Raw genomic sequence first — 12,623 nt, 5'->3', positions numbered from 1 at the left:
ACCCAAAGCAATGGAGAGATTCCAGCCCCAGGGATTACCTGTGGGGCCCTGAGCCCAACTGAGAAATGGCCATATGAATTATATTTGCAATTTTATCTAAACTAATACTTGTAAAAGGGACAAGCAGCTTTACATGAGTCCTGCTCAGAACTACAACTAATACTAATAACAATGCAGGCACAAATGAACAGGAAAAAGGCAGAGCTTTTACCGTGTCTCATACATATTTCTCAGCCACCTCACGAGACAAAACAGTAACAAGCTAATCAGATCTGACGTGAAGTTGGCAAAAAAAAAACACACAAAAGAACTACTGATGGCATCAAAACTTAGCTTCATATCTACTGTTCTCATCAACGACCTTTGCCTAAGTGAGCATCATGCCTTGGGAAACTGGCTAATAGTATTTTTATACAGTTTATGAATAACTACATTTTCCTTGACTGGATCGACAAGCGTGGAGATCACTGGTCTAGAACTCTGCTACCCCAGGTGTGATGTGCAGAGCAGGGCACCCGCGTCACTCGGCAGGGTGCTGGAGACGCAGGCCTGGGGTCCACCCAGACCCCTGGATCAGGACTTGCGTTTTAACAAGATCTTGTTTCAGTGTGAGAAGCACTGCTCCAGAACATCCATCTTCACATGAATCAGAATGCTTCTCATTTAGCAGTTTTAAACTGGTTTCTCTGTTGAATTTTTGAACTCATATATAATTTCTAATATCTGTTATCAAATATCCTTCAAAGCTATCAACTATCACCATCAGCCAAAAATTCAACTAAATAATCAATGTATAGCTGCAGGATTATCTCCTTATTCATTCCAGTATACTTAAAACATATTTCCTGGCCCCCAAGTAATAAAAACTGTCCACCACACCTTAATCTTTTTGATCCCCACTTCGACTTACCTTTGTTTGATCGTCGGCTTTGAACACGTAGCAGATATTCTGCCGACGGACAGCATCTTCCTTAATCAGACAAGCGAAGTAGCTGGGGTCGTGGCTGTTGTGAATCAGTTTGTGCACATGCTGTGGCTTGCACTCGAAGATGCTGGGACAGTTCAGCGGGTCCCACTGTTGACTTCTGCCCGGCTCAGGCTCGCATCTCAGTCCAGACGGGGAAACACAGAGCTGGACTTGCCGGGGAACAGGCTCCTTTCGGGGGCACTGCCCGCTGCGCCTTCGCACCTCTGCCACCACCCACGGCAGCATGGGCATGGTCGTGAGAGCATGCACGGGCAAGGAGCCCACCAGCTGGAGGCTGAAATCCACCGACACCTCGTTGGGAAACGGATGTCTCCTTGCTGTGAACGTTATCGGTTCCATCGTGAGAAAGGTCTGGAAACTCAGCAAAACGTTGCCACTGTTTTTCTGTTTTGGACCCAGCAATCTACTTTCCACACTTCTGATGCAGGATCCTGGGGGAGAAAACCACAGGCGTTAGAATTTAACAAAGTCATAGCAATAGCTACGTTCAAAGAGTTATTATTTCAGAAGAACTTAAAAGTCTGAAACCCAAATGTAAGAAGAAATGGATATTAGTTAAAATAAGCTGCTCTGCCTACAAAGATCTTTCTCGAAATTGTGCTACACATAAAACCTGGCAATGGCATCTCTGTCACACTCAGTACAGGTCACGAAGACCCCACTGGGAAACCTGTGTTAAACATAAACCCGAGGGAGGCAGCACAGGCCAGCAGGACAGAAAGCAGAATATCGTGCTGCTCTGAGCGCTTTAAGCCTTGTTGTGTCAATTAACATACATTTCATGGAATTTTTAAAAGGTAATTAAATTCAGTATAGATGACTCCCCCAAGAAAGAAATCTTGGGAGAAGAAATATCAGCTATATCCACAGTGCCTGGCGTAGTACCTGACTCAAAGTAGGGACTCAATAAATTTTTTTTTTCTTTTCTTCCTCCTTTCTTTCTTTCTTCCTTTTTTTTTTTTTTTTTTTTTTTTTTTTAGAGACAGGGTCTCACTATGTTGCCCAGGCTAAACTTGAACTCCTGGGCTCAAGCAATCCTCCCATCTCAACCTCCCAAGTAGCTGGGACTACAGGCTCGTGCCACTGCACCTGGCATTCAACAAATATTTGAAAAGAGTGATTGAGGTCTCTCCCACCCTAAAAAAAAAAAAAAGAAAGAGAGATTGTCCCTTAACTTCAAACTTCACCTGGCCACAACTCTTCCTTCTCTTCTTCCTTCCTACACAAATTTCTTCACGATCAAGTCTCCACTTACTGTCTCCGCTTCCTATTGCCCATCCACTCCTGGTTTAGAAGTCCTGGTTTGCACTACGGATCCACTGAAATTGCTCCCATTAAGGTTGCCCAGGTTTTCAAGTCTGTGAAATTTAAAGGGGGCTGTTTAGTTCTCGACTGCCTTGTCCTCCCTGATGAATCTCTCAACGCTGACGACACCTTCCTTCTTGACACTCTTCTGGTTCTCATCTTAATCTTCTGGTTCTCATCTTACTCTTCTGGTTGCTTCTTTTCATGTTCTTTGAAGGCTTTTCTTCCTTTGCTTGACTCCATCCTCTCCTCTCATTCCATCTGCCCTTTTGGACAATCTCACCTAATCGTTTGATGTCGACAGCCACACTCTAATAATGCTGCTGCCGATGACAACAGTTTATCTTTACTGAGTACCAGGTGCTTTACATGTGTTGTCTCATTTCTTCTGCACAACCACCTGGTCAGTTAGAGACTACTGTTAGGAAGGAGGAAACTGAGGCCTGGAGAGCTTGAGTTGCCTGTCACAGGCGAGGCAGGAGAGCGAGCACCCGACCCTCAGGCCCCTCCTCCTGCCTGCCGCACAGGAACACCGCACACGCCCGACACCCCGCCTCCCTCCTGAGCTCCAGACCAGTGCAGGCCAGCGAGTATTTCTATCTGCATAGCCTGTAGGCACCTTAGCCTGAAGTTAGTTACTTTAAAACCAATTCCGTCTCACCACCCTCCTTCCCAGAATGTCCCTTCCCTCCTGCAAGCTGGATCTCAGTGACCAGCATCACTATACTGTGCTGGGCAAGGAGTCGTTCAGATTCCTTCTTCATCCTGTCACCACCTCTAATGGACTCTGCCATCTCAACATAGCTCATCTTTTCTCACCTACACAAAAGGTGCCCCAGCCTTCAACCCACCTTCACATATTTCCTAGAGTAATTTAACCAACACACAAAATTTATCATGTCATGGCAGGGAACTATGGCTCACACTTGTACTCCTAGCACTTTGGGAGGCCAAGGCAGAAGGACTGTTTGAGGCCAGGAGTCTGAGACCAGCCTGAGCAAGAGCAAGACCCTGTCTCTACAAAAAATAGAAAAGTTAGCCAGGCATGGTGATATGTGCCTGTAGTCCCAGCTACTCAGGAGGCTGAGGCAGGAGGATTGCTTAAGCCCAGGAGTTTGAGGTTGCTCTGAGCTATGATGGCGCCACTGCACTCTAGCCTGGGCAACAGAGTGAGACCCTGTCTCAAAAAAAAAAAAATTATCGTGTCACTGCTCTGCTAAAAACCTCCCCCCATAAAATCTGGCATATAAGGTCTCTTTGGAACCTGGTGCTGTCTATATCCCCAACTTTATATTCTCTCCTAAAATGCCCTCTTTCGTGTACCTTTTGGCTCTGAAGACAAAGATACTAGTTATAGTTCCTCACCTAAAATGTGATTTTCCATGCATCTGTGCCACAGTGCATTCTGTTCCTCTTTCCTTAGAACATAACACCTGTCACAAACTGTAAAAGGGTCTGAGATTTACCCGACTTGCAGTCCAGCAAGTTAGCCTGCCCCACGTTAGCCTTGCTGGTAGATGACATGGGTCACGGGGGAAGGACAGTTTATTCTCAGAGCAATAGCAGCAGGCAGTTAGCATTTGTGTCTGACACCCAGTTCCCACAGGCCAGGTGACACTTGTATCATAGTGGGTGACAGGAGAGGAGCCTGAGCTTAGGGAGCCCAAATGGTTTACAATGTGAAGTATGGGAAGTAAGCATGTCTGCTCTTTGTTCCAGAGAAAGACTCTGTTTCTATCCGCCATGGCTGTGTGCTGTGGAAATGTGACCGAATGACTGAATGGGCATCCACAACAAAGACAGTCAGCGCTCCTGCTCACAAGATGTGTAGAAACACGAGAGACCCGTGGAGAACCATCTCCCAACAATCCCCACCCGTGTCCTCTAAGTTCAATTTGTATTTGTTATATCTCAAGCAACTACTACCTCTTTCTTCTAAAATGTTTTAGGGCATCCATCAGCATGACCTTCCACGCTCCGTACCTAATCATCATGGCGCGTGGGGCATGGGCACGCTGGTACCTCTGGCTTGGGCGAGGCAAAGGCATTATATGTAACCAAAATGTTTGTACCCCCATAATATTCTGAAATTAAAATAAATAAATAAATAAAGGAGTCAAAATTAAAAAAAAAAAGTTTGAATAAGTGTCCCTCAACAAGATTGCAAGCTTCTTAAACTCTTAAGGTTCAGGGTTTCTAAAGTCAGTATTCCAATTTTTAAACATTTTCTAAAATAGAACTGAAGTCCATTCTTTTCACTCTATGTTTTTCTATATGATAGATAAGTATATATGCTATATATCATAGTTCAGAGCTAATTTTTTACTTTAAATGTTCAAAAGTTCAAAAATAAACCAATACTTTATTTAGAGCTCAAAAATATTTCTTGAAAGTGTAGTAGGGACTCTTTTTCTTTGAAGTACAGCTTCTCCTAATAATGAAAACAGACTTGAAATTCATATAATCTCATAAATAGTGCTCTCTCTTTCTCTCTGTCTCTCTCTCTGTGCTGTCTCTCTCTCAGCTACAGGTGAAAGTGCCATTAAATGTCTGGCTCAACTTCCACTCCCGTAACTGAATCTGTCTCATGTTCTAACCGTTGACAGCTGCTAATCCCAAGACATGTTTAAAGAAGTACTAGAATTATTACAAAGGATAAATCCAAGATCTATCAATTATTTTTGATGTGGCTGTTATTAATGTGGTAGCAACAAGCACAGCAGAATTACTTTCAGTTTCTTAGTAAGGGTATAGATATACATAGTGCAAAAAAAATTACATGATTCAGTCATTTAGGTCATTTGATAAATAGTCAGTCATCAAATTAGTTCTGATATTTCATTGAGAAAACTATTTGAAGGCCTAAAGTTTTTGCTTTTCAACCAGCTGTGGCACATTCTTAGTTTCTCTGTAAAAAGTAGCCATGGTTATTTATAAGCAATTCAGATTCTGCTAACATAAGATTCATAGTAACTTAGACTACATGAGTATCTGCATTACTTTTCAATAAAAAGTTCCATAAAAGAGATGAACTATTCAAATAATACTAACAAACCATTAGATTATTTTTTAAGCCATCTCAATCTACATTTTTGCATGCGATCTCCGACCATTCTTTAAACCCAGGGTAGAACCTCCTATTTCAAGAACTCTTATTCCAAATAAAAGACCTTCTAGTAATGTTCTTGTAAGTGGAGTCATCCATGTACAAGCCCTATGCCTTTACAGGGACCCTTGTATTCTACACAACTTCTACCTAGCACAGTCCCCCAAACACAAAGACACTCTTTTAGTAGAACAGTTTCGATGACCTTGTTAATGAGTCCTGCTATGCTACATAGCCCTGTAAGTGTGCACTGAGAAGCATAAAGTTTTAAAGCTAACAAGATCCTTTTAAGCCACTTAGAAATTCCCCCATATTTGAAATGAGGCAACTAGATTCTGCAAAAGTTAAGTGGCTTGTCCAAATTTAGTGACAGAATTAGGACAATCCAAGTCTCTGACTCCCATCCAAGTGCTGCAAGAACCTCAATTTCCTCACGAAAACATTGTCAACTGTGAAGTTGAAAAAGTGAGTTACTTAACTTCTCCAAATCTCAAGTTTATTCTTACAAGAGAATGGAACAAGATCATCTCCAAGTTTGCTTCCATCTCTAAAATCTGGTGAATCTAATTTTCATAATGTATAATACCAAATGTCCCTAACATCGTGTAGGGACAGAAAGCTGCTCCCATCTTCCCTTCAAGAACAAAACATGGGGGAGGCACATCAAGAAAGGATGGGATTTTCTGATCAGGAAGTGGGGGAAGCAAGGGTAGGTGTTAGGCAGCTGCCTGCTGGGAACCCTTCTCTTCCCCAGCCCCCTCCACACCCTCCCAGCAAACCACGCAGCACGGGGACTTTCCAGTAACCAGCGACACCACAGTCTCTGCAGTTTCGCCCTCACCTCCTCAGAATGCGGGTGGGAGGGGAGGAGGGAGAGAAAGGAGGATCCGTGGAGGGTATTCGCAGCCTCCAGCTCCAGGCCAGGTTAACCAGCAAATATTAATTAACTGTTGGGGCCCCCAGGATGGGCAGGAAGTCCCCACTTCCCTTTGTAAATCAGTGGTTTAATTTTTCTGTTCTTCATCCCAGATACAGTGGGCAGGTACCTGGACAGAATTGCACTGCGGTCTGAAGTATTCTAATCTCATGCCGTAGGATCACGGCTTGGCCACGCTCTTTGTCCACTTTCTCCACAGAACCCCACCATAATGAAAGCGGGTGCTGCTCACCTGGGAATCACCCACAGGTAACAGCCATTCTTGGCGAGGTCGGCTATTTCACCATGACACCGAGCTCCTGAAGCCAGCGGTTCTAACCTTCTCATCTTCAAGGATGCTCCAGTACTGGGGTGCACCTCTCTAATTAGGTACATAAAGTAATGATGTTGAATGATTTGCTTCTCGTATAAATCAGGGTTGATTCAAGCCTGGTCCTTTAGAATGCCACCGTCACTTGTATTCTCTCTGTTGCACAGGACAAGGGGTGGGGGGTGAAGGTACTAGCTAGCCTTCAGAGATTATGTATAACCCTCCTGCCTGCGTGGTTACTTTGTTATTCTCCTAAAGGTAGTAATAATAATAATTGTTAGCATATAATAGCACCATGTGTCTATTAACTGATTTAACACAACCACCTTAGGCAATAAAGACTATTATTATCATTGAATAAGGACTATTATAGACCATCATCATCTCCAATTCAAAGGTGAGAAAGAAGAAAGAAGTTATAGTACAAAGAAGTGAGGACACCTGCCCAAGGTCATATTAGTCGGAAATGGCAGAATCAGGATTTGAACCCAAGCCCTTTAGCTCCAGAGTTTGTGCTTGCTCTTAACCACTTTGCTAACCTCAAGCAGTTGGCAGGTCAGTTATTGGCCAATTACCTTTTCGTGACCATTTTACACACACGATCTTCTGTTCTCTCACAACTCTGGGAAGTATGTTTTATCACCTCCATTTACAGAAGGGTCGCCCACTAGTAAATGGTGAAGGCAGGATTTGAATCCACGTGTGTCTTATGCACAAACTTCTATTCTTTCCACTATAACCAGATCTTTTGAAGGGAATAACCCTCACATATCTTTCTAATGGATTAGCTGGGTTGCTCTATCCAGGTTTTGATTGGCTTCAGTAATCCAAACCTAATGTCAAAGTTATATTCTAAAAGCCAAGAAAGAACAAACGAATATAATAACAGCAATAAGTATTATTAAGTGATCACTATGTACCAGGCACTGTTATAAGCACTTTACATGTATAAATTTATTAATTCTGATAACAAATCCCTAAGTGCTTATCTACTTTGGAAGTTTAGATTCACTGATTATATATAATGTGTTGTCAAATAAGTGCATTATCTTTTAAAGAGAAAAATAGCTGTTGCTTGTCTCAAAGGAAACAGGCACACTCAAAATTAAATGCCTCTTTGCTGGAGCTAAAACATATTTCCTATATTCTGCACAGCTTCACAAAAAGCTAAGTGTCAGGATTTTCTCAGATGGCGCAAATATAACAAATCTTTTTCTAAACATTTGAAACCTGAATCTAAGACCCCATCAAATGGAAATTTCAGTTTGGAAATGCCAAAAACCTTTAAAATGGAAAGCTTCATGTCTTTTGTGAAGAATCTGGCTTAAAAATATTTTTATTGGAAATTGGGGTTGGAAAGGAAGAAATGACAAGTCGGCAAAGGAAACTGTAAGGTAACAGTCCTGACTGAAAACCTAAATCCTCTGTCATCACTACAGAGATACAAACCCCAGCACTCCCTGCTGCTGAGTGGGCTCAGTCATTGTAACGAGCAGATTCTACTCCTCCAAGTTTAATGACCAAGAGAAGAAAATGGCTGGGAAACATCTCACATATTGAGAGGAATGTGGCCATTTAAACTCGAGAAGGGCAACACAGTAGACAGATAAAGGGCAAAGCAAACTGTGCCCAGGCACCACACGTATGCAGGAAGTCCCCAAATGGGCTGAGATGCATTTTAGGTTCCCCGGGGAATCTGAAAAGAGTGGGGACTGAAGACCTGCAGAGAAAGGCTGCAGAGGGAGCAGCAGGGGCTCGGGGGAGCTGTCATTTTATGAGATCACAGTAAAAGCGTGTTCAAAGACGAATCCTCTCAACCCCCTTGCCCTCTTCCCTGCCACTTGCTCTACCAAGAAGCTGGTGGTCTAAGAGGCAGGCAGCCCTTCTCAAGGCACCACAATGTTCGGAGACGCTGGCGTGAGTGCAAAACAGGTAAGAGCCATGCGGCCAGGTGCAGCACACCCTGCTGCTTGCCGGGGAAACACCCTAGAAGATCTGGGTCACAAAGGAGCCACCACCAACACACAGGGTACATGTGCTTATGACTACAGCTTTCCTGGTCAGGGCTGCCTTCTAGGGAAGTGGGGGACAGGGATTATCACCACCTGGATAATGAGGAGGAAGAGGCAAGCCCCATTTCTTCAGAGTTGCCCATTTCCTCGTCATACTCTCTGGTACTATGACAAACTATGTCTATGGGACAAAAGGCCAACGCGAACATGACTACTGCCTAACCAGAAATGGTATCATAGTGAAAAGGGGAAACCCCAGAGCTCCCAGTTGGGTAGATAATGATAGACTATGGCAGGAAGTCCCATTTGCAAAACTCTCCTTTGATGCTAGTAGTGTATAACTACACCAGTGAATTGTTTTCCTGTTCTACTCACTTGCAAATGGCTGCACAAATTCACATGATGGCATTTATTTTAATTATCACCTGATGATGATTTTATTTCCTGCTTCAAACCACACTTAGTCCCTTTTACATCTTCTTGCACTCCATAGTGTCAGGATACTTCACTACTCCACTTATATTAACATCAGAAAATGTCCCCTAAACATTATATATGGTACCTTTGAACTCACAGCTCATGTTATGTCCATGGTTACTTAATAGATAAATCTGGAAAGAAAGCCCTTGTTATGGTTTTAGTTTTCTATAACTTGGTAGAAAAAAAAAACAAAAGAAACAGGCTGTAAGATTGGGATAGCATCCAATTTCAAACAGTTTACAAAAGCAGTCAAACCATTTTTACACAAACTTTTCCATGCAATGTCCTCATTCCTTCACATAGCTCCCAAGAAGGAGCTGATTATGAGGCACACCTTCTTTCCAGCCAAGAGAAACCATCTCAACTCTGGACAAAGGTGCAGAATCCACCTGCTTCAGAGATCCCTAACCCAGGGAGTGACAGAACATGAAAAGTCAGAGACCTGGAAATCGGAAGTCGTCCTGCAAGGCGGGTTCCCAGCCTGTGGGAACAGCACTCCTTCCATTCTTCCACCTCAACCCTGGCCACACACCCAAGGCTCCCAAAACACAACAAAACCCAGAGGCGGCCATTCTCCAACTCCCACAGTCCCATCTCACATCTGGGGCAGAGGATGAATTTCTGCTCTCCTAAACAAGGGCTTTTTTTTTTTTTTTTTTTTTAAATCAGGGCTTCTGCATTCAGCATAGGTCCAGTGCAAAAAGTTGAGAAGTTTGGACTTGTACTGATAGCTGGGTCTCTTGGGTGTGACCTATTTTAACCAGGTCATTTTAAAATGCTCTTTCAAAGTCTGATTATATTAATAAATAAAATCATACTATCACCTAAAAGGAATACGAAATCTATGAAGTGAAGACCTATCCATTAATAGGCGGCAGTCTGAAAATTAAACCGGAGAAAGGAACAATCAATCATCAGTTTCAATTTCTTTTCTTTTTTGAGTAACTTCCAGAGAATATGCTATTTTAAATAAAATAAGAACAGTAAAAGCCACATCTAGGTGGATTCAAACAAAATGATACCTCTTTTAAAAAAAATCAATGTGCGCCGAAGTTTGAGGGGTCTCATAACCACAGGCGATCAGGAAGCTGCTAGAAACAATTAAGCAGAGTTTCAAAATGACTGGTACAGGATGTGCCCATAGAAAGAAATGCTGCGCGCACGGGTGCAGCTGCCAAAGTCACTCCTGCAAAGTGCCCTGAACTTTTAAGGGGTGATGGGATCACTCCGACCACCCGGCCCCGTCCGGCCGCCTCACAAACGCGCTCGTCCTTGAGATATTTGGCGGGAGGGGGAGGGGAGATGTGAGGACGCGAGGGCGGGAGGGGGCGGGGGCCAGAAGCCGCCAGAGCTTTCGGGTCGCCGTGAATGTCAAGGTTTCGCTTTCGTCCAAGTGGGGCAACGAGGTGGCGATGAACTTCCCACCCGAGCGACCCCGCGCAGCGAGCACGGCAGGAAAGCTCCGGGCGGCCGGATTCGGTCTCCCCCGCGGCCGGGCAGGGCAGGGGCGCTGGCGTGGGGGGCGGCCGGGACCCCCGGGAGGAGCCGGCGGGGTGGCGTGGGGGAAGCCCCAGCACTCGCCTACCTGTGCGGCGGCGCGCTCAGAGCCGGGGGCCGGGCCGGGCCGCGCGGGTGCTCGGGGGCATCCTGGGGACCGCCGGGACCGGCGGGCCGTCCACCGTGCGCGGCCGGCTGCGCTCTTCCCGCCGCCCGGCCGGCGGTCCCTCGGCCGCGCTCTCGCCTCCTCCCCGCGGCTGGGGACGCGGCCGGTCCTGCGGCGGTGGCAGCAACAGGCGCCGAGTCGCGGACCGCGGCGGGGGGAGGAGGAGGGGAGGGGAGGGGGGGGGGGGGGATGTGTCTGCGCGCAGCTCGCGTTTCCTCCTACCCGCCGGGCGAGCGCGGGGGAGGCGAGGGGAGGGCAGGAGTCGGGATCTCCCTGCTCGGTGCCACCCTCTTCCCCGCCGCGCCGTGTGACTCTGCCCCGGCCGCGCGGCCCAGGCCGGCGGGTCACACGCGAGCACCGGCTGCCGCGGTGGAGTCAGCGCGGCCTCCCTCCCCGCCTCGCCTCTCCCGCACCCCCGCCCTGCCGGCCTGCGCTCGGCCGCGCCTGCGGGGGACCGGGAAGGTCCTCGCGCCGCCGCCCCATCCTGGCCCAGGGTACGGCCGGGGCGCCGGGGACGCAGGGCCCGCGCGTGACTAAGGCCCTCGTGGCGGGCTGTGCGGTCGCACACCCTGCCTCCGGCGGCCTATTTATAGCAGGTGGCCGTGCCCGCCGCTCCGCTCGGCGCGAGCGCTCCTCAGCAGGTGGCACTGCCCGCTCCCCCGCGGGAGCGTCGCCTCATCTGCACCCTCGCTTGCTCCCTCCGAGAGGGAGGCGGTGACAACTGCACGGAATGCGGGGAGGCGACCAAGCCCCGGCTCTCCCCGCCTCACCCCTTCTTCCTGCCCTGGGGTTGGATGATGGCAGGGGGTGAACTGAGGCACGGGTGCCCTGTGGGTCGCTGGCACACCAGGCAGGAAAATAAATGAGGGACTCGGGAAACAGTAAAAGCTGACGTGCCCTCACGGATTAGACACCAGTGAGCCATTTCTGGCCAATTGCGGGAGTGACGCAGAGCCCGGAGTAGGTGCCTTTCCCCCCGGCGCACGCGAAAACACACACACACACACACCTGCCTGCACACACACCTGCCTGCACACACACACACACACACACACACACACCACACACAGCTGCCTGCACACACACACACAACACACACACAACACACACACCTGCCTGCACACACACGCACCACACACACAGCACACACATACACCACACACACCTGCCTGCACACACACACAACACACGCATACACCACACACACCTGCCTGCACACACACACACAACACACACAACACACACACCTGCCTGCACACACACACCACACACACAGCACACACATACACCACACACACCTGCCTGCACACACACACAACACACACATACACCACACACACCTGCCTGCACACACACACACAACAGACACACAACACACACACCTGCCTGCACACACACACACAACAGACACACAACACACACACCTGCCTGCACACACACACAACACACACACCTTCCTGCACACACACCACACACACACAAACACACACACCTGCCTGCACACACACACACACACCACACACACACACTCACACCCCTGCCTGCCGGGGTAAGGTTTGGAGAAGTCCCCGAGGTGTTGTAGGGAGTCAAGAGAGAAAGCGAGCTCCCTAAGATTAGGGGGTGGCGGTGCAAGAAACAGGCAAACCGCAAATCCCCTTCCCACCGGGGAACAGGAGCAATTGCAGGCTGGGGGAGGGAGAGGGATCCCGGCAAGGGAGGGACAGACACTGTCTCCAGAGGCAAGTCAGCAGGCAGGGGAGAGCAGAGAGAAGGGGCGAGGTGCCCAGGAGGCAGCTGGCAGACACCAAGGTGCCGTCTTTGG

The 12,623-nt window shown here is 47.4% G+C and overlaps 1 protein-coding gene across 6 annotated transcripts in view; it reads right to left on the bottom strand.

The window, feature by feature from the left end:
• Positions 1 to 10,967, bottom strand: part of TBC1D1 (TBC1 domain family member 1) — a 200,581-nt gene extending 189,614 nt beyond the window's left edge. For 4 of the 6 annotated variants that reach the window (XM_045550514.1, XM_045550513.1, XM_045550516.1 and 1 more), the window contains exon 1: positions 911 to 1,419. In XM_045550514.1, the coding sequence (XP_045406470.1) occupies positions 911 to 1,327 (417 nt within the window). In that variant the 5' untranslated portion in view covers positions 1,328 to 1,419. Of the gene's footprint in view, positions 1 to 910; positions 1,420 to 10,723 lie in introns of those variants that run through there. The other 2 variants (XM_045550515.1, XM_045550512.1) reach the window with 2 other exon arrangements.
• Positions 10,968 to 12,623: the final 1,656 nt, after the last annotated feature.

This window comes from Lemur catta, chromosome 4 (assembly GCF_020740605.2).
Source record: "Lemur catta isolate mLemCat1 chromosome 4, mLemCat1.pri, whole genome shotgun sequence".
NCBI lineage: Eukaryota > Metazoa > Chordata > Mammalia > Primates > Lemuridae > Lemur > Lemur catta.
This window is presented reverse-complemented; position numbering and strand designations above follow the sequence as displayed.